The following is a 25,269-nucleotide window of genomic DNA, read 5'->3' as shown; positions in this document are numbered from 1 at the left end:
TTCATAAGCAACTATTTGAGTATTGTGACTAAACGTATCTGATCATGTCTTGTCTTGTCTTGACTAACGGGTGTGCGCCTAGCCTTACGGTACATCATTTGGCTCTACAGTTATGGGTGGACTCTGGTCTCCTCAACATAATGCCTCCACTCATCTCTCACTTGTGCATTCCGTTACTGAACTTACTTACTTACTATTTATGGAAAAAGTAAATTCGTATGGATTTTTGTTTTTTGTTTGTGGGAGTCCTTTACGGGATGTATAATGTATGTAAATAGATATTTATGTGTGGTGAAGTATGTTTAAAATCATTAAAGATATTCTGGTCACATCTCCACTGGTTAGGGTGATATCGATCTGGGACCTTCCCGCAAGGGACTCAAGTCAAATGAATTTACTTGGGGTGATGTCACAACAGGCCGGACACAAAACAATGAGAAAAAAATACACTGCTTATGAGAAAATGTAGGGATGCGTCTGGTGTGACATTGTCTCACCTTTTCCAATGCTAAAGCCTTCCTACTCAGTAGAAGCGATCATTTTGTGCGACTTGGTGTAATATCACCCTGATCAGTGGAGATGTGACCTTACCATATGATCTTTAATTATTTTAGACATAGTTTACCATACTTGAATAATAATTAATAAAAACAATATAAAAACTTGTAGTACACTTTTATTAAAACATTTTAAAAACTTTAAAACATTTTAACGACTAGTTTCGACTATTGGCCATTTTCAAGTTAAATTATCTTGTTAAAATGTTTTAAAAAAAGGTTACTACCCTACAAGTTTTTGTATTGTTTTTATTAATTTGAATAAAGTAACCCATATAAGTGAAGTTATTTTTTGAATAATAATTTACGTACATCATACATCTCGTAAGGGAGTCCCCACCAACATGAAGACATACAAATTTACTTTTCAGCATGCATTAAGTTCAATAGATTTTTCAAGCTCTGGTGAAAATGTAATGAATTGGTATAACTACATATAGAAGTTGGGGTATTTTTTTAGTATACTGCTGCTTATCTACTGTAAATTTACATTGTTTGACTAGGTAATGCGATTTTTGAAAAGATACCTTATTCTTTAATACTCCTTATTAACATATTTTTCTTTTACTTTGGAAGAGTGGAAATTTTTTACTGTAATACACCCCGCTAATTAACAATCCTTTCTTTGAACTCTTTGGAGCAACATTTGGTTTCGATAAGTTTGAATCCTGTTTTTGAGTGGACCTTGTACATTGTTAATTTGAATTTCCCTTATCCTCCTCACAATTTCCTGTATATTCCTAGGTAAAGAGGCACTGTATTATATTATATCACTGATAAGGTTATTTATACATTTATGCAACTTGAATCGTGTCGAAAATATAGACTGATTTGATTTTCATTTGATCGATTCCATGATTGATATATTATCAGTTGAATCATTCATTATTTTTTTACTTTTCCTCAGAAGTAAAGTTTTTATTCTGGTACTATCTTGTTTATACTAAGTATATTTGTTTAATTTGTTCTCTTAATTGAAATTTATGGAGAATGATAACATTATGTCCAACAGGTCTATTTATTAAAATCAGATGGAAAATAAGTTTTCAACTATGTAATTTTCATGTTGCATATAGAGCTGATGATTTAGTAGATAAATGACGCACTACAGCTCTATGGTATGATGTAAGCTGTTGTTAATATAATGTCAACGTTCGTTTACTCTGCATTTTCTGATGCTTCATGATTTAATCCCTTTTCGGTAAATTGTTGACTTAATAATGATGTGATTATACTAGGGTGACGCACTATTGTAAAGAAAATAATTAATTTTCCTAATTTGAAAACAAGCTGACTTTGTATTTTAAACTTCTTCCTTCTTCCAGTTCTATTGGAAGGTATTGCCTGTTGCCCACTTGAACTTATTTAAAATTGGATTTTTGGTTTAATATTTGAAAATGCTAAGCCAATAAAGATTGATTTCTCTATTTATTTATTGGATAGTGTAAACAATACAGTAATTGGAAAAGAAAAAACAGGCTATTGCCCAAAACTTTTTCTTCTTCTTCTTCTTCTTTTCCTTCCCCAAAACTTTTTCAATTTCCTAATTTTGTCTTAAATTGTCCATATACTATGTAGGTTATGTCCATTTCAATTCATACACTAAATCATCAATTTGAATATACAAATCAGAATAAACAAACAATTTTAAATTTAGATAGATTAATAATAGAACTTCTGCCTATTACTATATGCTGTTTTGGAATAGTTTTGCCTTTCTAATGATGAAGATAAATTTATTACTTATTTATGAACGATGCTCAGACTTTAGTCTAAGTAGGTTATTTTAACATTGAACAAATTGAGAAGCTATTTATCACATCTACCAATTATTTATGATTGATATCAATTCTCTCATCACAACAACACATCATGGAAATTTGAGAAAGATTTACATATTTTCTAGTACAAGATAAAATCCATTTAAAGTTCCCATTCATGTTGATAGTAGCTGTAATAGAATCCATAAACAGTTTCAGTATTGAAACATACCTCAAAATCTGAAAATCAGTTTTCTTAGATTACAATAATCAAGATAAAGTGATTTAATTTTTTATGATGTCTAAACTACAACATTTATTCTTCAATTTTGCAGGGGATTAACCAACCATGCGCAAGAGCCGTGTACGATTACCTATCAAAAATGCCTGGGTAAGTGTCTATTACATTTAAAATAATTTGCAGTCTAAATCAGTGTACTCTAATAATTTACCAATACTATAATATTGTTACTAACCACATTTTTCCATAGTTTATCATTTTTATAACAAGCTGGATATTTCAAACCTACATCATACATTTTTTGACAAACGTTTTTCTGAAACGTTTTTTCATAGTTTTTGTAGCATTTGTGATCTGATCCCTTCAAGTTGAAATTTTTGAGATCATAGTATGGTGTATTGTTGTATCAATCATTAATTAATTTAGAGTTCCATAATTATCTCTAGAGATTGAATGAATGTGTTTCAATTAACAATTTTCTGATGGTTGTATGTTTATTTTTGCAGTGATCTTAGTTTCAAGGAGGGTGATCTTATCATTTTGAGGCGAAAAATAGATAACAACTGGTATCATGGGGAATGCCGGGGACAGTCTGGAGTGTTTCCTCTTAGCTATGTTCAGGTAATTGAAAATACAGTTTAGAAATAATTAACAAATAAATTAGTAAATTTAAATTAAGCTTATTAATACTTGATAGTTTTCTTCGATTGTTACCAGTTAATATTAATAGAGAACTAAACAATCATCAGACACAAGTTTTATCAAACCAAATCAGATGGAAAGGAGTGTTGAAAAGAGTTTGTAGTTCTAATCACTCTGATTAAAGAAGTAACGAGCGGTCAGTACTGCCATTGGACGGGTGGCTGGTGTAGACCAGTATATTATCTAATTTCTGTTTGTATTTTCTTATTTACATGCTGGTAATCCCTAACCTAACCCAACTAAAACTATTTATTCTAGTCTCTTCTCTTTTCATTCTTCTCAATGACCTACCTATGTAGCAATTCATTTGTATGAGCTGAGGGCCTTGAACAAATAGAATGATTTGTCCATTTATTTATTTTACAAGAAATCATTAATATACTCTTGATCTATCGAATTTTTACTGAAATCTGAATTCAACTACTTCTGAGTGAAGATATCCCCCACAATACTGTGATAGGAAATAATTGAATCAATGCTTTGTTTTACAGATTTTGACACCACTGCCGAATCATATTCCACAATGTAAAGCACTGTTCGACTTTCGTATGAATAATGATGATGAAGAAGGATGCCTTACGTTCAATAAAGTGAGATATTATAATTATATTACAATATATTGTAAACAGGTACACTTCAAATTAGATGATTGCTCTGTCAAGTAGGATCTTATTGAATCAAACACTGAATTCTACTTACAAACACGTTTTCTTCAATCATATTTTTTTCTATCTGATCCTTATCAAATTGTTTGTCAACTTGTTATTAAATTAAAAGGATTTAATTTTGAAAATGAACAAGATCGAAGCTCATGCTTGTATTTTTAATCGTTTTATTTGAGACAGTATAGTACATTCATTGATTTATTTTCACAAGCACAAACTTGCAGCATTGATTGACTGAATCTAGCTTTTTTGTACAGTCTTTAAGTTATTAATAATGATATTAAGTCTATATCAAAGTTTTTTTAATAATATCAGTAAGGGATTCATAAGCTGCGTACAGACTAGAACGCCACGAACACGCACATTTCACTTTTCATTAGCTGATTCGGTATTTGTACAGAAATAGAAAGGTTCAGATCTAATAATAAATGAAAAATGAAGTGCGCTCAAGTATGTATGCAGCTTATAAGTAACTCACTGCGTCATTCTAGAACTAGTATGAAAAAATATTTGCTCATTAGTCTCTAGAATAGATAGCAATATTGTATGAACGAGAAGAAAAATTGCACTAACCACTTAGGATGGTTGGGAGAGTAAAACCATGTGAACCCCAAACTAGTTCTCTCCCGGATTAAGGTAAAATAACATAGTCCAAAATAAGGTTAGGTCTTCCATCCATAGAAACATAAATCTTACTTTCATGTTTTCATCAGATTCAAAACAGATATCAGTCCAAAAATATTTTATCAGAAAAAAATTGAATTTGTAGATGTAAGATAAAGAATAAAAACCTGGTAATATTAATTATACCATTTGTATTATATTATTCATTCTATTAACCAACTATTCATTAACAATTAAAAAGTTGAATATGTATAATTCTAATTAGTTTGATTTGATTACAGGGTGACGTAGTTACTGTGATAAGACGAGTGGATGAGAACTGGGCTGAGGGACGGCTTGGTGAGAGAATAGGCATTTTTCCTCTGGCATTCGTTGAACTAAATAACGTTGCTCGAGCACTTATGAAGTTATCAATCAAGTAAGTATGCCATCCAATATTTGTTTTTATTTTTGCTGAGGGTGATGATGCCCACATTAGGTCCAGGCTTGTTCGTGGGTAATGAGACGGTTATGATAAGAGATAACTTAATGTCTTCCTCTATGGTTAAAACTCACAACAGTAATATTTATTGTGTACCCAAATGAAGAAAATTATTAATTATTAATCCATGTTCTTTTATCTATTGTACTTTTAAACTTTAGAACTTCCTCTAATTACTAAATACTTTCTTCCTTTTCCTTGTCACTCGACCTCATTCTTGTCCTCCTCCTCCTCCTCCTCCTCCTCCTCCTCCTACTCCTCCTCCTCCTCCTACTCCTCCTCCTCCTCCTCCTCCTCCTCCTCCTCCTCCTCCTTCCTTCCTCCTTCTCCTCCTCCTACTCCTCCCTTACTCCTCCCTTCCTCCTCCTCCCTTCCTCCTCCTCCTCCCTTCCTCCTCCTCCTCCTCCTCCTCCTCCTCCTCCTCCTCCTCCTCCTTTATTCTTTTATTCTTTATTGATTGATACAATAATTACATCATCAAAATGATATGGAGAGAAAAAATAAGGTAGTACGAAATAGGTTAAATCTTGTTCTTGTTCACTTCACAAAATTTTCAGTCCTTAATTATTTTTTCAAAGAAGATTTTTAAATATAGATGCTTCAAAACCAAACATAGAAGAAATATTTCACATTATTATCACTAAAATAGGAAATATTTAAATATTGAAGAAATAATTTTGCAGGACCAAAAAACAAACTTAACCTCCTCCTCTCTCTTCTCCTCCTCTCCAATTCATCCTCTTCCACCTCCTTCTTCTCTTCTACAATCTTCTGATCCTCTTTAAAAATGCTTATATAGACTAATGTAAACATGTCAGTTTTGTGAATAAATTTCAATTTCAATGTGAAATTCCGATCCACGTAATAAAGTCAATAGAGATTATAGGATGGCTTTTTTGCTACTTTTCCAGTTCCACCGCCTTCTAAAACCCGTGTTTCTTGAATTTGAGAGCTGTGTGAATTTGTGCCGTGTTTTAGAATCTTTAAGCTCAGATTATAATTGGTTGTAACGTTGTATTGTTTGTCGTTTCAGTAGTCAACCGGGACCATCTCGCGTGGCGCCTCCCACTCCGACGGTGGACTCGGACGCCACTCCGCTCATCCCGACAGACCACTCGGGCACCACCACCACCACGGTCACCACTCTGGTCACCACTACCTCCACCACTAGTACCACAACTACCCCCCACGCTCTGGTCAGTCATTCTACAGAATAGTTCGAATTATCATATGCATACGGTAAATACAGAGTGTTTCAGAAGTAGTGTCGAACATTTCAGGGTGTTATTCCTGGATGATAGGAGATCACAAATGTCGTATTTGAAGTGTCCAAAACTCAGCGGTTATCCTTATAGCAGCCATTTTGTTTTTTCACTTAAAAATTTTTATCTCAAGGACGGAATGTTGTATTGATCTGAAATTTGGCATATTTATGCTATAAAGATTCAACTTTAAAAGATGAAATGAAAAAATTTCGATGTAAATTTTCAAAATGGCGGCCATTGTAAACTTTTGATGGCAAATTTCAAGAAAACCGTTAACTTGACAGAAAATTTACAAGATACGAAAAAGTTATCAAATTTTATGAAGATTTCAAGGATACCTTATCTATTAAGATTGGTCAGAGAATAACAAATAAATTAATTCTTTTCGTACTGCATGCATGACCATGAACTAACAAGATCATCTGAAAAACATTGTAAAATCAGCTGGATGGCCATATGGAGCCATACCGAGTTTCAAAGCTTCATCTTAAATACAATTGAAATTAAAAATGAAATATTGATGTTTAAATGGTGAACAGTGGTCATGCATGCAGTACGAAAAGATTTGATTTCTCTAATCAATCTTAATGAATAAGGTATCCTTGAAATCTTGATAGAATTTGCTAACTTTTTTGTCTCCTGTAAACTTTCTGTAAAGTGAACGGTTTTCGTGAAATTCGCCATCAAACATTTTAAATGGCCGCCATTTTGAAAATTTACATCGAACATTTTTTATTTTATTTTTTAAAGTTGAGTCTTCTTAGCATAAATATTCATGCCAAATTTCAGATCAATAAAACATTTCGTTCTTGAGATAAAAATTCCTAAGTGAAAAAACAAAATGACAGCTATAAGGATAACCAATGAGTTTTGAACACTTCAAATATGACATTCGTAGTCTCCTATAATCCAGGAACAATACCCTGGAATGTTCGACACTACTTCTGAAACACTTTGTATATTTCCGTTAAAGTTACGTAAAACATTTTTTGTCATAGTAATCTCAGGGTGTGATCACATTGAATTATGCGTATATGTGCAAGTGCACGCTTGGTTATGCATCATGACCAAGCGTGCAGGTGAGAAGGACAATGTGGAAAGAGCAATTGGAACACTCACCCTGAACGCGTGCACTTGCTGAATGCGCTCAGTGTGAGCAGCTACATGCAAGTCACAACGCGTTTCAATGGCACTTTGCAGAATTTTGTTTTTCGGCTCATGCATGATCTGACGTGCACTTGCATAATATACAAACATTCAATGTGATCACCCCCTAAGAATTATTACTTGAAAATGAAAACTACGTGAAATCATCATAGACTGAGTCGATGAACATGAGAATATAACCTTAAACCTTTGAAAGAGCGATCAGCTGTTTTGCCTTGGTGGCGGATAGTTTTCACTTCTTCGATAACTGGTTAAAGTGTGACGTGTTTTTTAGCAGCTAAGTAGTTTCTGTATCTAGCAGCTAAGCAGTATTATACAATTTTTTAATAAGCCTTGAAATACCATTAATTTTAACTTATTCTACGTATGTAGTTTTCATTTTCATTATACCTATGTTTCAATGAATTTTGTTTCAATAGTTTAAGCCTGAAAAAAATTGTCACATTATCAAATAAATAAAACTCTTACCCTTGATAATGTAGTGATTGGCCGACACCGTTCATGTCTTTAAAGAAAGTAGAAGGGTACAAGTGATTTTATATCATGAAACAAGTAGCCTTGTAGAAGTAAATTATAAATAAAAATCGATATTTTGTTGTATTTGCAGGCATCAGATGGCTCAACATCGACCACTCTCACATCACCTTCATCATCATCGACATCATCGACGTCCTCCTCATCCTCGTCCACCTCTCCCCCCACCTCATCCTCAGCGTCATCCCCCTCCTCGCCGCCTCCTCCCCCCTCGCAGTCGGCTGCCAAGCGCCACAGCTTCAATGCTCTCCAGCAGCAGCAGCAGCCGAATCAGCACAGTCAGCACAATTTGCAGCCGCCCGATCACCATAGTCAGCAGCACAATAACCGGCATTCAGCCGAAATACTCACCTCAAACGAAGTCAGCTCTACGACTGGGCCGCATTCGTTGGCTGTCGTATGTATTTCTATTTATTTATCATATATCTCCTCCTTGTTGCTTTATTCTTAGTATCAATCAAGCATTATAAAATACGAAAGAGTACAAAACTTCTCTTATAACTAATTTTGATAATAATGTCGATGCCGATCAACTAAGGCTCGACTCACACTTACGCGATTCCAGTCGAGAAGAGACTGTGACTCTAGTTTCTTCTCGACGCAGCATGTGTTTTCAAATGGTGACACTCAGACCAGTCGATTCTAGTCTCCGCGACCTCACGACTGTGAGACTGAGTCGAGCGTCGACTCTACATGTTGGTCGAGCCTCGATTTTTTATCATTTTAGACAATAATAAGAATTAGATAAGACAATATATTCAAAATAATCATTATTGAATTGTTACATTATTAATTGTAAGTAGTGACGATTCAAGTGTTTGTCTTTTCGGTCTCGAAATTTTCAAGTTTTTTTAAAGTTTGGAATTTTCTAATTTTGATTGATTTAATTCAATTTAGAAGTATTTTTTTTTAATTTAAAAATGATTTTTGTGTTTTGAATTGCAAATTGAGTGTGTAATTGAAGAATGTTAATGACACATAACCTAGCTACATTTGGACTGTTGTATAAATTAGAATTGGAACCGTTTTGGGCTTATAAGCCTGTGGTACTTTTCTGTAAGTTGTGTAGTTCTGAATGATTGAATAGAAATATGAATAAAATTATATCTTATATTTTTAATGAAGTAGAGTTAGAAAATGGAGTAGCAAGGAACTGAAATAGTAACAATGAGCAAAAATGTCGTAAGGTCGAGAAGCTGGAGTATCCTCGACGGGAGTCGTACGATTTGAGTCGAGGTAGTGTGAGTTGAGCCTAAATGCTATTTTTTTTAATTTTTACATAAAATCACATGCTAGAGAAATCATGAATGATAACAATGGAAAATGAATGGAAATGATATCATGATAGTCTGTATGAATTTCATGTTAGTAAGTTGATGTCATTTATTTTTTTCAAAAATGTAATCAAGTTTATACGGCAAATAGTTGTAAGAATATAATCACTCAAAACTGAATTAAATCAGTTAGTGGTTTAATCTCAATTTGAATCACATTACACGCGATTCATATTGAATTATTCACGTTTATTACTGTATGCTTTGATTTAGATTGGAAGCTGAAAACTTCGTTTTTGACGAATTGAAGTAAAGGTAGATGAGGTGCAACTAGATGATTGGATAGTTTTTCCTTCTTTTGTAATATGTTTGTTCGTTTGTTTGTTTTAAAAGCTTCCCAAAGACATCATAATAGAGGAATCAAATCATGTATATAAACACATAGCACAAAGAAAGAAAGAAAAATCACACGGAATGCTATTGAATTATTGTTGTATTAATATGATTTGTATTTTCAGATGACAAGTGGCAGCAACACGTCATCCTGCAACACACCCACACACACCGAATCACTACTGACACGTTCGGCCAGCCAACGTCGCCATCACCAGCGCTCGGCCAGCGCAGATGCACACCACACGTCTCACGTCACGCCACACGTGTCGCTACTGTTGCCGGGCAGCGCAGACGGACATGGCACGCCACATCACTCGTCTCACGTCACGTCGCACCACGTCACGCCACACGTGTCACTGCTACTGCCCGCTACCTATGTGGCGCTCTACCCGTACAAGCCGCAGAAGTCGGACGAACTGGAGTTGAAGCGTGGCAACGTGTACACGGTGACCGAGCGCTGTCAGGACGGCTGGTTCAAGGGCACCAACAAGCACCAGAAGTGTGGCGTCTTTCCCGGCAACTATGTCGCGCCATCCAAGTCAGTACCAAAATCAAATCAATAAACAAAATGTTTATGTTTTGAAGGAACGGATTCAAGATCCAAAGATTCGAGAAACCTCACACGTCAACCGAAGCTTATTGTGTGTCCCAAAAGTATGTTAGTTAGGCAAACCAACTCCCGTTTCCTTTACAAGATCCAGGAGTTTCTTCCCTATACCAACATCCCATTCCTCATCTGGTTGCTTGCAGCCAAACAGAGCCCTTCTTCTAGCTCCAAGACTTTCGCAATCCAGTGTGATATGCTTGGCAGTCTCTGCAGACTGATTACAAAGCCTACACATCTGGCTTTCATTTCTGAGTCCAATTGTGTGGAGATGTTTCCTGAAGTGGCCATGTCCAGTTATCAGGGCAATTACCTGCTTGACCTGACCTCTACCCAGACTCACCAGCCACCTGGTGAAGCGAGAGCTTGTGTCTGCCAGCAGTCTTTTGCCAAGTGCTTGACCAGGCTGACCCTGCCATTGCTGGTGGTGTAAGTCCCTGGACCATTCATTTATTGTGTGGAAGGCAGTTGTTTTACTTATGCCACAGCCCGGCTCTGGGCCAAGGAATGGCATACTAGAAACCCGCTTAGCAAGCTCATCTGCACGCTCATTACCTCCTATGCCTACATGGCCAGGTACCCACCCAAGATGCACAGAGTTGAGCGTTGCAAGCCTGCTGGGCGTTTTGTGGCACTCCCACACCAATTTGGACTTGATTTCGTTGGAGTGAAGAGCCTTGAGGGCTGCCTGACAGTCTGACAGGATTACTATATGCTTATTGCAGTAGCGCCTGGCAATGCCTATGTTGGCACAAGCCGTGATGCCCCAAATCTCTGCCAGAAAGATGGTGCAGTGTTGTCCCAGACTTGCATAAATTTGTGTTCTAGGTGAATCACTGTACACCCCGTAGCCAGATTTCCCTTCAATGAGAGAACTGTCTGTGTACCAGACAAGGCTGCCTCTTTTGGGATGGGGCCCTTCCTCAGACTTCCACTCCTCTCTAGAGCAGAATTTAACAGAGAAAGGTTTAGTAAAAACCAACTCCGTGCTCATGACATCTGACGTCATCTCAAGCACAGGGCTGTGAGCAACAGCTTTGGCGATTGTGCAGTGGCCTGTTCCAGACAGGCCTTCTCTCCATTGGCCTGCAAAACAACATTTACAAACATGAAAACAAATTTCAGTTTTATATATGGGAAAATTCACATTAAAAATTGAAAAGCTTTCAATAAAAGTTTATTTAAACTTGCGTACAGACCTTAGCGCTACGAACGCGAATTTCATTTCTCAACAGCTGATGCTAAGCTAATCATATCTGTATCTTACTGTGAAATTTTCAATTTTGCAACAATTGATAATTTGACAATGAAATTTTAGGAGTCTGGAACAAAATTTTTTACTTTGAAGGAGGTAAACATAGCAATAGTTGGCATCTCTAGCCCGGATGTTAAAGGTGTGGAACCGCTAAGTTAACACTTGTTTTATAGTTAAATATTGTATAGAATAGTCATGTTCGTAAGATGCATAGTTTCCAAGTTTCAATTCAATATTCAATAAAGTTATAGGCGAGAAAAAAAAATGGTACCTCTGAACCATCCTCACCCTCTTAACTACAGGAAGTAGGGGTTGGGACTTTTGATATGTTTACCTTCTCACTACCCTAAACAGAACTGAGGGGTCAAAAATTGTCTTCCAAACTTTCCCTCTTCAACCCTTTGTTGACTTTGATTAATAAAGTAATATATACGAGCCAATTTATCTACGTACATAATATTAGAAAATACCATTACATAGGAGATCGCCTTTGAGTAGGGGTTAGTCTGGATTGGAAAAATTGTAATGAATTTGAGAAAAAGAACTGATGATTTTAATGGAAAAACTTTGTGTAGATAATTAGTTCTTCTATTTAGTTGTTATGCTATGTTTCTGTATGGTTTCTCGTTGACCATTGGTTTGATGTTGTGTTGTAGATCGCTGCCAGCAGTTCAGGCGCAACTTCGGGGTATCGGGCGCATCGCCATAGTGGGAGGAGCATCGGGGAGGGTGGGGGCAGGTGCGGCCACTAATGCGCCACCCTCCCCCGAGCCACGGGCGGCCCACTTGCGGCAAGCCAATGCTAGGCTACTCACTGCGCCCGGCTACGGCAATGTTGGTGCGTAAATAAATAATAATACATTTTATCTTCCACAAACTACAATGCACACCTGAACAATTGAAATAAAACATAAGAATTACTATAGTCGTCCAAGCGAAAATGGGTCTCTCAAGGCCACTGCAATGTTGCCACTGTTGTCCACCCCTCACTCGACCAGTCTATATACATTAACTATATTTTTACACCCTGAAGATCACTCTTTCCTTCTTATACCTTCCCTCTTCCTCTTTTCCGTCACTACCTGTCACAAATTCTTTTGAGCACGCCAGGCTCAAAAGTTCTATTGTGTCATTCTTTGATTCACATTTGTAAAACTGTGAACTATATTGTCTTCGTCATAGTTAACAATCCAGAGAAAACAAACAATACTCCTCACAAGAACAAAACTTCACTCTCACACCCTCTCTCTCACATCCATTCACTTTCTCTCTTACTAGCCATCCTTAGTACAAAGTGGAAACAGTGTAGGTAGAGAAGGGTGGTGGTGTCAAGAGGAAACTTCGACCTTGAGAGACCCATTTTAGCTTGGGCGACTATAGGACCCTTTTTTCTCTTAAACACTACTGCTGAGAGATATTACTTTTAACATTAAGAGGAGAAACCGATTTCTCCTTGCACATTTTGTAGCATGGACAGAGTAGTGGAGCAGTGGAGTAAGCATGCTGCGTACAATTGGATGCTGACACAAAAGTAGGGAGAATGCTGTTGGGTAGTGGGAGTGATTAGTGGAGGAAAGAGTATCTGGCATCTCCGTCTTTGAGTAAGAGCCGTGTAAAAAATAATATAGATTGGAAGGTGCTAAGAGGAAGATGGTTTAAAAATTTGAATTTTTCAAAATGTGCTGGTTGCTTGGAATCTAATGCTGAATTCTATGCTAATTTTTACCAGTCCAAAATTAATTATATTACGAACCTTATCAAAAATATGCAGGATTAATGGAGCTTTTACAACTATAGCATGATACTTGATTAGTTGCGATTGGATTAGAATTAAATTCAAGGAACATAATACAATGTTTTGACACAGGCTGCGTGACAAAATGATGAATTTGATATGATGAGTTTGGTTGATTTTGGTTGCAGTGGGTGGTGGAAGTAGCAATCCCCCAGAGCTGCCTCCGCGGTCGGTGAGTCCGGGTAACACCATCTCGTCATCGTGGCACTCTGGCGATGCAGCCACACACACACCCACCAGGCCACACAACATGTCCGCCTCAGGTCCGTATCACCGCATATAGCAACATGTCACTATATGACTAGTTGCCCCCTGTGGGTTGGGAGAGCTTTGAGTCGAACATCGCACTCAAGAATGTGTTGAAAACCAGAATTCACCCACAGTATCCCTGCTTGTCGTAGGAGGCGACTAAAAGGGACCCCAAGGCAACTCCAGAAGTTGCCTCGCCTTCAAACCCATGAGATCTGCCCCATCAGGGTAGTTTCGGAGGGACAAAAAAGAAAAACCCAAGAGACCAGAGATGGGTGAAACTCCAGGCACAATTGTGGGTCAAGAGGCTGAGTCGAGGGTGACCAGGTGCCCCTCCTTCAGCGGAAGGGCCTACAAAAAAGCCAGGAGTGGAACTCACTTAGGTCACGAGTTTGTGGGTGGAAAGACCAAACCTCACCACTGCTCAAAGAAGGGCGGCCATTCAGGCAAAACTTATTGGGAGAGGTGAGGCTTTTGATCCTGTGAAGCTTCGGAGGGGCAAAAATAAAAAAACTCAGAGACCAGAGATGGGTGAAACTCTGGGCACAAATGTGGGTCAAGAGGCTGAGTCAAGGGTGGCCAGGTGCCCTAGTGGGCATAACTTGGCCGCCCCATCCTCAGCGGAAGGACCTTCAAATTAGGCCAGGAGTGGAACTGACGTAGGTCACGAGGACTAATCAGTCTGAAGAGACTGCCAAGCATAACACACTGGATTGCGACAAGCAACCAGTTGATGAATGGGATGTTAGCATAGGGAAAAACTCCTGGTTCTTGTAAAGGACACTGGAATTGATTTGTCTAACTAACTTACTACTTGGGAACACAATAAGCTTCGGTTGATGTGTGGGGTTCTTTGAATCTTTGCATCCTTGAATCCGTCCCTTCAAAAAAAAAAAATAATAATAATAATGTCACTAGTTTCTAGTATGACTACTGTCGAAATGTCACTAGTGTGGACGGAGTCATATAGACAAAAACTTTGTTTTGGTTGGTAAACTCATTACCTGAAAAGACTCGAGGTTGATTCACATCTGATGAGACTCTTCCACCGCCTTCTATCGTAGATAGTGTGATTCAAGTAAAACCTGGTATATTAATTTCATATATGAGCCTATTGATTGGCATCATGGCTGAAACATGTCGTAAGTAAACAATTTTAAAAAAGTGTACTTAAATTTTTTTCTCTATTCAAGAGTAGCCTCAACGAAAAAGACAATGAGCCTATTGATTTGATTTTTTTAGATCCATATAAACTTTCAAGATATGAGAAGCCCTGAATTCACTGAAGCCCTAAATATTCCTAAATTTATGTCATGCAATTGCTCATCAATCATTTAATGCTGGTTGCATCATCCGGGAATTAGCTATCTACTTCTCATTAAACTGATAACTCAAATATATATGGCATCTCCCGCATTAACTTGGGTGCTTAGTTGGTGCTACTTATTATCCCTGAGTGCAGGCTGCTTTATGGTGGAAGAACTATTTTTTTCAAATGCCAGGCTTGATCGTAAGGATAAAGGTTTATGAAAACGGTGCTCTAGGAAGAGTATAACGATTTTTATAGAATAAATTCAGTACAACGTTGAGAATGCTCATGTTTTCTGAAGTCATCTGACTTGTTGGTAGCTTTCTTCTAAATCAAGGCAGTTCTTTTTATAGTTTTATTCTGTGTACAACAAACTTTGTACTTTGCCACGTTAATTTTATTAGAATTCAAATTCAACAAAATCATACAATAATTATAAACCTTAATAGACTTGTTTTTGTAAGTAAAGATGATCTTTATTCAAATGTAATTTGTTGGTTGCAGTTGGCAGCTCACATCACGATAACAGCAACTCGGTAGGAAGGAACTCACCCACTACTGTCACAACATCACCTCCCAATGTCACTGTCACTGCTTCCAAATCTTCCGAAAAGGTTTGTTTCTAATGATGCTCTTAATATAAGATAATTCCTTATCTATTATTTTGGTAGCGTTCATTTTCAATTTCTATACTCTGTTGAGAGTCTCTGGGAAGATATTACAAACAAACAATGAATTAGTCAGTTAGGGTTTAATTAGCAGTGAAATGGATGAAAGCACAACTCAGTATCGTGAGGTCCACGCTATAACGACAGTGGAGAAAAGCGTTGCCGAGAGGCCTTGCCTCTGCCTACTGTAGAGGATAGCTGAGGGAACGCGCCAACCAAACTCCCCGACAGCTAAGTTCTCGTCAGCTGAGCTCCTTTTAAAACCACTTTCGAGGGGATTGGTTGACAGCGTCAACTGAGCTCCTGAGAGAGGAGCTTGGCTGACGGGGAGCTTGGTTCTCGTGAGCGTGCGAGGAGCTTGGTTGTCGTCTACGGTCCCGACAACCAGTCCCCTCTTAACCAGAGGGGGATTAGCTGTCGGGGAGACTCGTTGACGCCAGCGTGCAAGGAGCTTGGTTGTCGTCACCACCTAACAACCAAAAGCTACTCGCATGCTGGCGTCAACGAGTCTCCCCGACAGCCAATTCCCCACTGGTTAAGAGGGGACTGGTTGTCGGGACCGTAGACGACAACCAAGCTCCTCGCACGCTCACGAGAACCAAGCTCCCCGTCAGCCAAGCTCCTCTCTCAGGAGCTCAGTTGACGCCGTCAACCAATCCCTCGAAAGTGGTTTTAAAAGGAGCTCTTCGCGAGCTTTTCTCTAGAGTTTTCGCGAGTAAACTGATATATATATATATATATATATATTATATATATATATATATATATATATATATATATATAATATATAATATATAATATATATATATATATAATAATATATATATATATAATAATTATATTTCATGCTCTTATTCAATGGATTTTGGAACAGTCCTCAAATCACGCCTGGTTTTTCAAGTCATTCATTCCTTTTTAAAGAGTTTTATTACATTTTTCAATAGTTCAAAATTCATAAAGAGGTTCAGCTATTATAGGTACATATACATACAGCAATCACTTGCAAGACGTATAAACACTCAATCTGAAAATGTTTGCCAATTCAATAAGATGAAAACTTCCAAGTCAGTTGGATTCGGAAGGAGAAATAGTTTTTAATGTTCGCAGTGATAGAAGTTTCAACATTAACAAGTTTTTCTTCTAATAATCGAATTCATAGAATGTGTGAAACAATGCCTGTGATTTTACTACTTCCCCTCCCGCTTTAAGCTGGCTTCAATGCCCAATAGGGGATTGGCTGTCGGGGAGCTTGGTTGTCGTTAGCGTGTGAGGAGCTTGGTATATGTTTTATATTGTTGAAAAACTATCTGGCAACTTTGCAGAGGTAGAAAAAATCTGCTTTGTCGAATGAAAGACAAGGATAGCGACACCAAGGTTTATAAAATTCTATAGCTATCACTACAACTATCGTATTCGAAATCAATATATGCAAGAGATGATGAAATTCTGTAATAAGAAATGAATTAAAAAGTTTTGATTTATTTTAAGGTGAAGGAGAAGAAAGAGCGTACCTCGGGCGGAGGCATAATGCGCATATTCAGCATGAAGAAGTCACCTCCTCCACCACCCGCCACCTACTCCATGGACAACCCCGTGTTCGAGGACGGAGGTACCATTGCGCATGCGCCAACTCCTCCCACCACCACTCACCACTCCCCTTCAGTGCAACAGCTCACGCCTGTACATGTCAGGTGAGAAGCAAAATTAATCTTGTAAAATTTAATGTAAGCTAACATTGAGGAGTAATATGTATTTATTTATCCACAGTAAATTATTACAATTGAATAAAAATGACTTTATATTGTCAAAACTACTAACTTTTGTAGCAATTTGATATACTAGTTTCGGTTGTTACACCATTATCAATCTTAGTATATATGAGTATACATAGTATACATAGGAGCATAAATTCAAATTCAAATTCAAATTTTATTTATTCAAACTCACAATATTCACATTCAGAATCAATAAGAAAAACAAAACACTCAGCTCAGTAAGATAAAAAATAATTAATGGAAGATTAATAAAATAAATACTGGTATGTTTTATAAGATATGCATAAGAATGTGTAGCATGAGAAGATATAGGGCTTTTCCAATTTTAACTGTTAGCCGATCAGCTTTCTTTTCTGTGAAGCTATGGGACGCTGGTAGTCTCTCATACTGTGCCGTTCTCACACTCTCACCCGGCCAAAACAGTAATAATAGACAGTAGTCGGCTTGAGTTAAAAAAACATTAGCTTGAAATTTGGAGCATAAACTACCTATGCCATGGGACATCTTTTCACTATGGTAATATCAAGTCGTTATCATACAATATGAATCTCCACGACAACATCACCTTCACATCAACACAGAACATTTGTACAATTCGGGAAGAATCAGCAGGCATTCGCCCAAAACTGTTTCAAGATTAAGATAACTTATTCTAATTGAAAATAAAACTTTTCCAGTAGACGAATTCCAATTTTGGACAGATTTTGTATAGGTTAATTAACGTCATTCACAGCTCTACATGCTACAAGAAATTTCTTTTGACCGGAAACCAACGTTTCCTTCTCTCTAAATGCTCTTTCAATCAATCAAATTCTCTTCAAATAAAGACACAACAAATGCAAAAGAATGTTTGAAAATTAGAAAAACACGATACGAGGTTAATTGATGGGTGTTGAACTGGAGGAATAATAATTATTTTATTATTATACAGTTTGCTGAATGGTGTGGTGTGCATTCCTTGTAGATTATATCAATGCCGCCCATTCAACTAATGCCGATGTTTTGAAGTGAATCTGACTATAACTGTTTCTACATACCGGTTTTTATGTTTGCAAAATTATGTAGAATAGAATTGATCGGTCTACACTTAGAAGATTATCTTCTCGAGAGTTTTATAACTCTAGTTTACAACATTTCACTTTATGAAGTAATAGATTGATCACATAACTATCTATCTATCATTATTATGCCATAGAAAATGAATCTTTGAAAATAATATAATCTCGGGGAAAATGTGTTTGATTAACATAGCACATAGTGTTTCAGCTAACATTGATATGGTTTTTAATGTGTTGTTTTCAATGTAAATACTAATTTCACGATTTACCTCTATGATGATTGCTGCTTTGTCAATTTGCTAACTGCTTCTATGCATTTTTGTAATTTATGATTGTATTTGTATATAAAATGTGAATAAGTTGTGGATTGTGTGCGTCTAAATGTATGTTTCTTATGCGACGACTGCTACTTCTAATTCTTGAATTATTATTTATATTCATTGCATTAGATGACAAAAATAGTATTCGCCAAAACTTTTTCTAAAAGTCATTAAAATAGTATATTGTCGAAATTTCCATTGACATCACATATGCAAACTATTTTCATTTGTTTGGAGGATCCCCAGAGTTAGGTATCTTGCAGTTAAATTGGTTAATGATTTGATATTGTCAAAACCCTAATTTATTAAAACAATATGAGATAATAATTTCGGTTGCTACGTTATTATTAATGTCTAGTAGTTTTGGGATTGGTGAGTGAGTCAATGACTCCATGCAATGAACAACGAAATTCAATTTAATTGAATTAAATTGTCCATTCATTTAATAATACACAAAACTGAGGTGTGATTGAGAAAGGAAAAACAGGCACTGCCTAAAACTGTTCCTTATTCAATTTTTTTATAAAATTCCAAAAATTATCAACGTTTGAAGCCAACGTTGTCTGACCAAAACATTTTGTGACTGTTTACTCCGATCCACATTTAGCTCTGTCAACATAGCTCAACATTTAGCTCAGAAAACATCTGAAAACTTGAGTCGGCCTGAAATAATGAAATTGGTGCGAGGTTTTATAGCAGTCTTAACATAGAAACTACAACAAAGGCCAGACTGTTTGCAGACATGAAATATTGTATAAAGATTTCTCTATAATATTAGTTAATTGGTTGATAATAGAGTGATGCTGATATTGTGTTATAGAATTTCGTTTCACATGTAAATTGTCTGCAAACGCTCTGACCTGGAGGTTATCTCCACATCTACGCTAGGCTGAAATACGTCCTATCTTCCAATGTTAAATCCAGCTACGAATCTGTCCCGTTCACATCAGCATAACGTAGCTTTCAATTTTGGGAGATAGGTAGGCTACTTCTTCCGAAGACGTATTTCAGGGTAGCGTAGCTAAGTCTGAAGAGACTCATAGGCTCAACTCACACTTACTTGACTCAGGTCGAGAAGAGACTTAGTTGAGAGCATGTGTTTCCAAATGGTGACACTCAGACCAGTCGACTCTAATCTCCGCGACAGTCACCATTTGAAAACACATGCTCTCGACTAGAGTCGAGTCTCTTCTCGACCTGAGTCGCGTAAGTGTGAGTTGAGCCTTAGGCAGCAATAATTTTGCATCCGCTTTGTATTTGTCTCCTATCTCTTACTAACAGTGTGTTGTTTGTATCTCTTGTATGTTAATTTGGACGCTGCACGCTCACTCATACACACAACACTCCACACACACTCTTACATTGCACTCGATACTATCGATTCAATACTATCGACTCGTCGTCGATTATCGATCGGATACTATCGACTCTCGATCAGATCGGGATCGTGTCCGAGTCAGCTGTTGCAAGTGACCCCGTCGACCAATGAGAGGTCTTCGCCGTCGCACCACCATCACCAGCATCATCATCATCGACTGTTCAGTCCATCCTCGTCGCAGCGTCTCAAGCACAAGGAGCGGCCCACGATTAACGGCGCTCACTTTGCGTCTCCCAGGTACGTTTTTGCTACAAGCTGTAAATATAGAATCACTTTGCGTCTCCCAGGTATGTTGCTTCAAGCGGTCAATGTAGACTTGCACACCGAAACAACTATCAATATATAATAAACAACAGGAAGTATATAGGATGTTTGTGAATATCGGAGTTTTAACTTTTTATCATGTTTTTTTACATTTAACCTAAAGCGGATCATTCACTATCCGACAATTTCGTCCGACTATGGTTGATCCACTAGTCTGATCTTTTACCACTCACGCTCCGGCTGGTTTCTAAACTATTTCGCTTTTAACGATCCGTCTGCTTGTAGCAGTCTTGAATCGTCATCCAATCTTCACTCCTCGTTCTAGTTCCGTTTTAGTTGATCCGCTGTTATTTTATACTGAACAACCGAAGTACGGTATACATTTTGTCTGTAAATGTAATCTGTATTGGATTTTGTTGTATGGGTTATGGTACCGTATACATATTGTAAAACATTAGATCTAAACTATTTCGCCTTTAAAGATCCATCTGCTTGTAGCAGTCTTCAATCGTCATCCACTCCTCGTTCTAGTTCCGTTTTAGTTATTATCCGCTGTTATTTTATACTGAACAACCGAAGTATGGTATACATTTTGTCTGTGAATATAATCTGTATTGGATTTTGTTGTATGAGTTATGGTACCGTATACATATTGTAAAACATTAGATCTGAGTGAAAACCCGACAGTCAAACATCATGGAACTATTAAATTAACATTAAACTATGGTTTAGCTAAGAAGGTTTGAGCCATGCTCAAACTGGTTTGGTGGGTTAGTTATTCCAACTCCCCCATTCACGTTCCAAATCTAGGAGGCAGAATATATTGCGTGGTCGGCCAAGTCAGTTGAACAGTTCACCAGACTTCAGACAGCATTCGCCCCGCCCACAACAGCCCCATTCACGTTCTGACATCGACTTGTAAGACCTTAAGTTGGCTAACTTATCGGATAGTGAATGGCCTGCTTTAAGGTATGAAATATAATGTCAATTGAAAAAGAAACTCAGACAGTTTTTATCAAGAACTGAATAAACGCTCTTTATTTCTACCGTTTGTCACATGGCATACATCAGGTCCATAGCCGAGTCCTTGCCAAACATTGATGAGTGGTGTCTTTAGTAATTCAATTGTGAAAACACATGATACGATGCAATACTAATTCAAGTACAAACGATACGTGATGAAGCCACAAAGGTAAAAATTGTATGGAGTTAGGTGAGGTGTGCTTGCAGGCATTGCATGGCAAGCCCTGTCATATATTCATTATTTTTTATCTAACTGTTCTGTGTGTTTTTGTTACCTTATTACTTGTGATTGTAATTATGTATTTGAATTTGAATTTTGAGGCCCGTAAGCGGCTCATAGACGGGGAGAGTGGAGACGGCAAGTGACTTTCATTACATTACTTTCCATCAATTTGCATCGGTTTGGTAGGAAATTGATGGAAAGTGTCGTAATAAAAATATCTAGCCACCAGTGATTTTACTTTCTCTGTTTATAAGGCGATTTATAGCCTTTTCAACCAATTCTAGGGGATTGTGTAGTAAATATTGCATGCACTGTTACCAACAAACACAATCGTCTGAGTTGCTTTATCATTTTAAGTATCATTTTTAACTAAGTTTTTTTTGTAACAAATATTATAGAGAATAAATTCTAGGAAGTATCTGTGTAATATATTGGATAGATCAACAACTGCTTTTTCTTAAGGGTGATCGTGGTTGGAAATGATGCTATTGTTCACTCTATAAAAGTTTGTTTTATTGAAACATTTTTCTAAGATTATTACACAAATTCTGGCTGCCAAGCCTAATACAAAAATTAAAAGAAATTTAGAATCGTTACAATGGCAAAGACCTGTCGATACACTATCAAAGTTCGATCGCCCCCTAATAATATGGGTGAAGACTAATTTTGGGACTCACCCATGGTGATGATAGTGATGAAGTCCATCGACATGCTGTTGTTTTGGTGGTCCACACTCCCAAAAAATAATTGGTGTCATAAATCCCGGACTTTGAGACGCGCTCCGATCGGTTCAGCGGTTAAAAGAAGAGTGCACGGAAAGAATGCATTATTGTCTCCAGGCTTGACTCTTCCTAGGCCAACACGTGGAAACTAGACTATGGCAGGGGGGAAGAAGAGTCAGACACTGGTGATGGGACGAGTGGATGCTAGTATGCTAGGCAGCCAGCAAAAAAAATTACGTTCTAATTAAATTCAATTTATCTAATTATCTCTACAGTCCAATTATGGTTCTACATATTATTTTACTAGTCCTAATTTTCACTACTTTCAATTAAAACTCTCAATTGATTCCATTACATCTGTTTCGGATACAAATTCGTTAGATTATTTCATCACTTAACTGAAATTTGTAAATATTCAGTCCGTGCTGTAAAAGGTTAGGGCTAAGGAATGGAATGGCAACTGTTCAAGTATAGTCGGGTCACCGGTTGCGTCCTGTTAGAGGTACCACACCAGGAGATGGTCCCTGACTGAAACAATGAAATCCATGGCAATCTCGTCGTTCGGTAGCTCTAGATAACTCATAACGGTAAAATCTGACTCCTGACCTTATATGGAGGCTGACCAATTTGTATCTATTAACCTTACTTTGGTCTATGTTGTGCATGTCATATGCTTTCATTGCAATATTTTTTTTGTGTTTCAATTCTTTTTCAAGCTTATTTGTCATTGTGGAATGAAGTTTTGATTTTCAAGATTCATTCTCGATAACAACGTGAATTAATTACTATTAAAAGCTATTATTAATACAAATTATTGAAACAAACTGTCGTCTTTTAGTTTTAAACCGCTGTATAAAGTGATTGGTGGAGATGGGATTTGAATCCTAGTGGACATTTTGAACACCTGCTGTAACATTTTCAATGTAGTGCATACAGATAATTCACCAAATAAATTTGTTCCCTTGCATGAAGTTTATTAACCTATAATGCTGTAACAAATTGAGAATCTGACATAAATATGTTCACCCTGTATGTCATCTATCTCTTACAAAAATTAATTTTAGACCTACTTCCGTTCATTGCTTTTCATAGTGCAGTATAAGTCTGTGTCCTTAATTAATATATTTTCTATTGCCATCACCATGTTCTTAGTCAAATTTGTATCCTGGATACACAAATTAATGTGAAACCTACTTGAAAACATCGCTTGGAATAATGCAGAATTAGACAATGTCCTTATAAAAACACCCATTGTTACCTCATTTTCTTCTGTAATTTTTATGTACATTAATTTGCAAAAATTTGCTACCTCAGCTCATGGTTTACCATAGTTGATCGATTTCCTTATTAGCTTGCATTTTAACACTTTTTCAACTGAAATCTATTTAATATGTATTCAAAGCTGGCCATTAACTGTAGAACATGCATGCTTATCATGCACATACACATGTTCATCATATGCGAGAGGCTTCAACATAAAATAAGCAACCAATAACAATAAATGAACCACTGGAGAATTACAAATTATAATGATAGTAAAATACTATCCACTAACGCATGTTTATCATGCACACATACAAGTTCATCATTCATTTTTGTCATCAGCAAGAGGCTTCTAACATAAAATGAACACCAAATAACAATAAATGAACGAATACAAATTATAATGATAGAAATATAATTTAACCTCAAATAGAGCAGCGATGAAAAAATAAACAAAAGAAATCAGAGATACGAAAACCCAACTTCTTGGATTTACTCTATAGTCCAAATTGAAATGTAGGTTAATCCACTATCACTTATTAACTTATTATATTTAACATGTTATTTATTTATTTACTCGGCCATTATTGTTAATTTTTGTAAATTTGTGTTGTATTAGTTTTTAGTAGATGAATGTTGTATTGAATTATTCATTTTTGTTACAGATCATCAGGCGGAGAATCAAGCTTTCAGACGCCGCCACCGCAGCACCATCGCAAGTCGAATTCGCTGGACGCCAGTGCCACTCTTGGAGGTGGTGGTGGTGGAGGAGGTGGTGGAGGGGGCAGTTCGACGACCAAGCAGCAGCAGGCGGGGAGTAAGCAGCTGGTGCCTGTGGTGAGGGAGCGCTTCCGCTGTATAGTGCCTTATCCGCCCAACAGCGATTACGAACTAGAGTTGCAGGTTAGTTACAAATGAGAGACTAAGATACCAAACCGGGAGCAACTCAAGCGCTACTGGTAGGCGTTTTTGTGAAAATTCCTGATTCGAAATATGATTCATGTGGCCCGGTTGCATAAAAGCCGGTTAAATTTTAATCGTGATTAATATCAAATATAATTCAATTTATTGTGTAATAAATTCTATTGTTGTAGTGTATTGTTTACTATAATTTTGTCAATAAAGGTTGTTTTACTACAACTACATGGTAGCTAAAAATTCTTTATTGTTCTATTATTGAAAATACTTGACAAGTTGTGGAGCGGTAGTTGAATGATATTTGTATGTTGTTTGCAATGAGATGAATTGAATGCGTTTGCTTAGGTGGGAGACGTGATCTACGTGCACCGGAAACGGGACGACGGTTGGTACAAGGGCACCCAGCAACGCACCGGAAAGACGGGGCTCTTTCCCGCCAGCTTTGTCGAGTCATTCTAGTGCAGTACAGTGCAGTGCAGTGCAAGTAATAGAATTATTGTACTCTTATACTTCTACTAATACTACTATTAATAATGAATAATATTATTATTCTTAGAGCCATTTGCACGTAAGTCTGTTGAATATAGACATTAACGCTGATTAACAAATCAGCGTTAGTTTTACGGATTCATTTCTGTTCCACAAAGATCGGTTAGTCACAGTTGAGTTTAATAAACTGACGTGTTACCGGGCCTATAATTCATGATCTCATGGGCAGAGGTATTCTTTACAAAGTTTTAAATGCATTTACGCACAAAATAAAATTAACTTAACAAGCT

At 37.0% G+C, this 25,269-nt stretch overlaps 1 protein-coding gene across 5 annotated transcripts in view; it reads left to right on the top strand.

Moving 5' to 3' along the window:
• LOC111045494 (E3 ubiquitin-protein ligase SH3RF3) overlaps nucleotides 1-25,269 on the top strand; it is a 38,473-nt gene that overhangs the window by 8,041 nt on the left and 5,163 nt on the right. For 2 of the 5 annotated variants that reach the window (XM_039439182.1, XM_039439186.1), the window contains exons 3-16: nucleotides 2,653-2,708; nucleotides 3,065-3,179; nucleotides 3,752-3,850; nucleotides 4,831-4,967; nucleotides 6,064-6,226; nucleotides 8,070-8,393; nucleotides 9,789-10,204; nucleotides 12,182-12,363; nucleotides 13,449-13,583; nucleotides 15,383-15,492; nucleotides 17,035-17,237; nucleotides 20,138-20,314; nucleotides 24,238-24,475; nucleotides 24,836-24,974. In XM_039439182.1, the coding sequence (XP_039295116.1) occupies nucleotides 2,653-2,708; nucleotides 3,065-3,179; nucleotides 3,752-3,850; nucleotides 4,831-4,967; nucleotides 6,064-6,226; nucleotides 8,070-8,393; nucleotides 9,789-10,204; nucleotides 12,182-12,363; nucleotides 13,449-13,583; nucleotides 15,383-15,492; nucleotides 17,035-17,237; nucleotides 20,138-20,314; nucleotides 24,238-24,475; nucleotides 24,836-24,949 (2,469 nt within the window). In that variant the 3' untranslated portion in view covers nucleotides 24,950-24,974. The remainder of the gene's footprint in view (nucleotides 1-2,652; nucleotides 2,709-3,064; nucleotides 3,180-3,751; nucleotides 3,851-4,830; nucleotides 4,968-6,063; nucleotides 6,227-8,069; nucleotides 8,394-9,788; nucleotides 10,205-12,181; nucleotides 12,364-13,448; nucleotides 13,584-15,382; nucleotides 15,493-17,034; nucleotides 17,238-20,137; nucleotides 20,315-24,237; nucleotides 24,476-24,835; nucleotides 24,975-25,269) is intronic. The other 3 variants (XM_039439183.1, XM_039439184.1, XM_039439185.1) reach the window with 3 other exon arrangements.

This window comes from Nilaparvata lugens, chromosome 12 (assembly GCF_014356525.2).
Source record: "Nilaparvata lugens isolate BPH chromosome 12, ASM1435652v1, whole genome shotgun sequence".
NCBI lineage: Eukaryota > Metazoa > Arthropoda > Insecta > Hemiptera > Delphacidae > Nilaparvata > Nilaparvata lugens.
The sequence above is the reverse complement of the archived record's forward strand: the minus strand, read 5'-3'. Positions and strand labels throughout refer to the sequence as shown.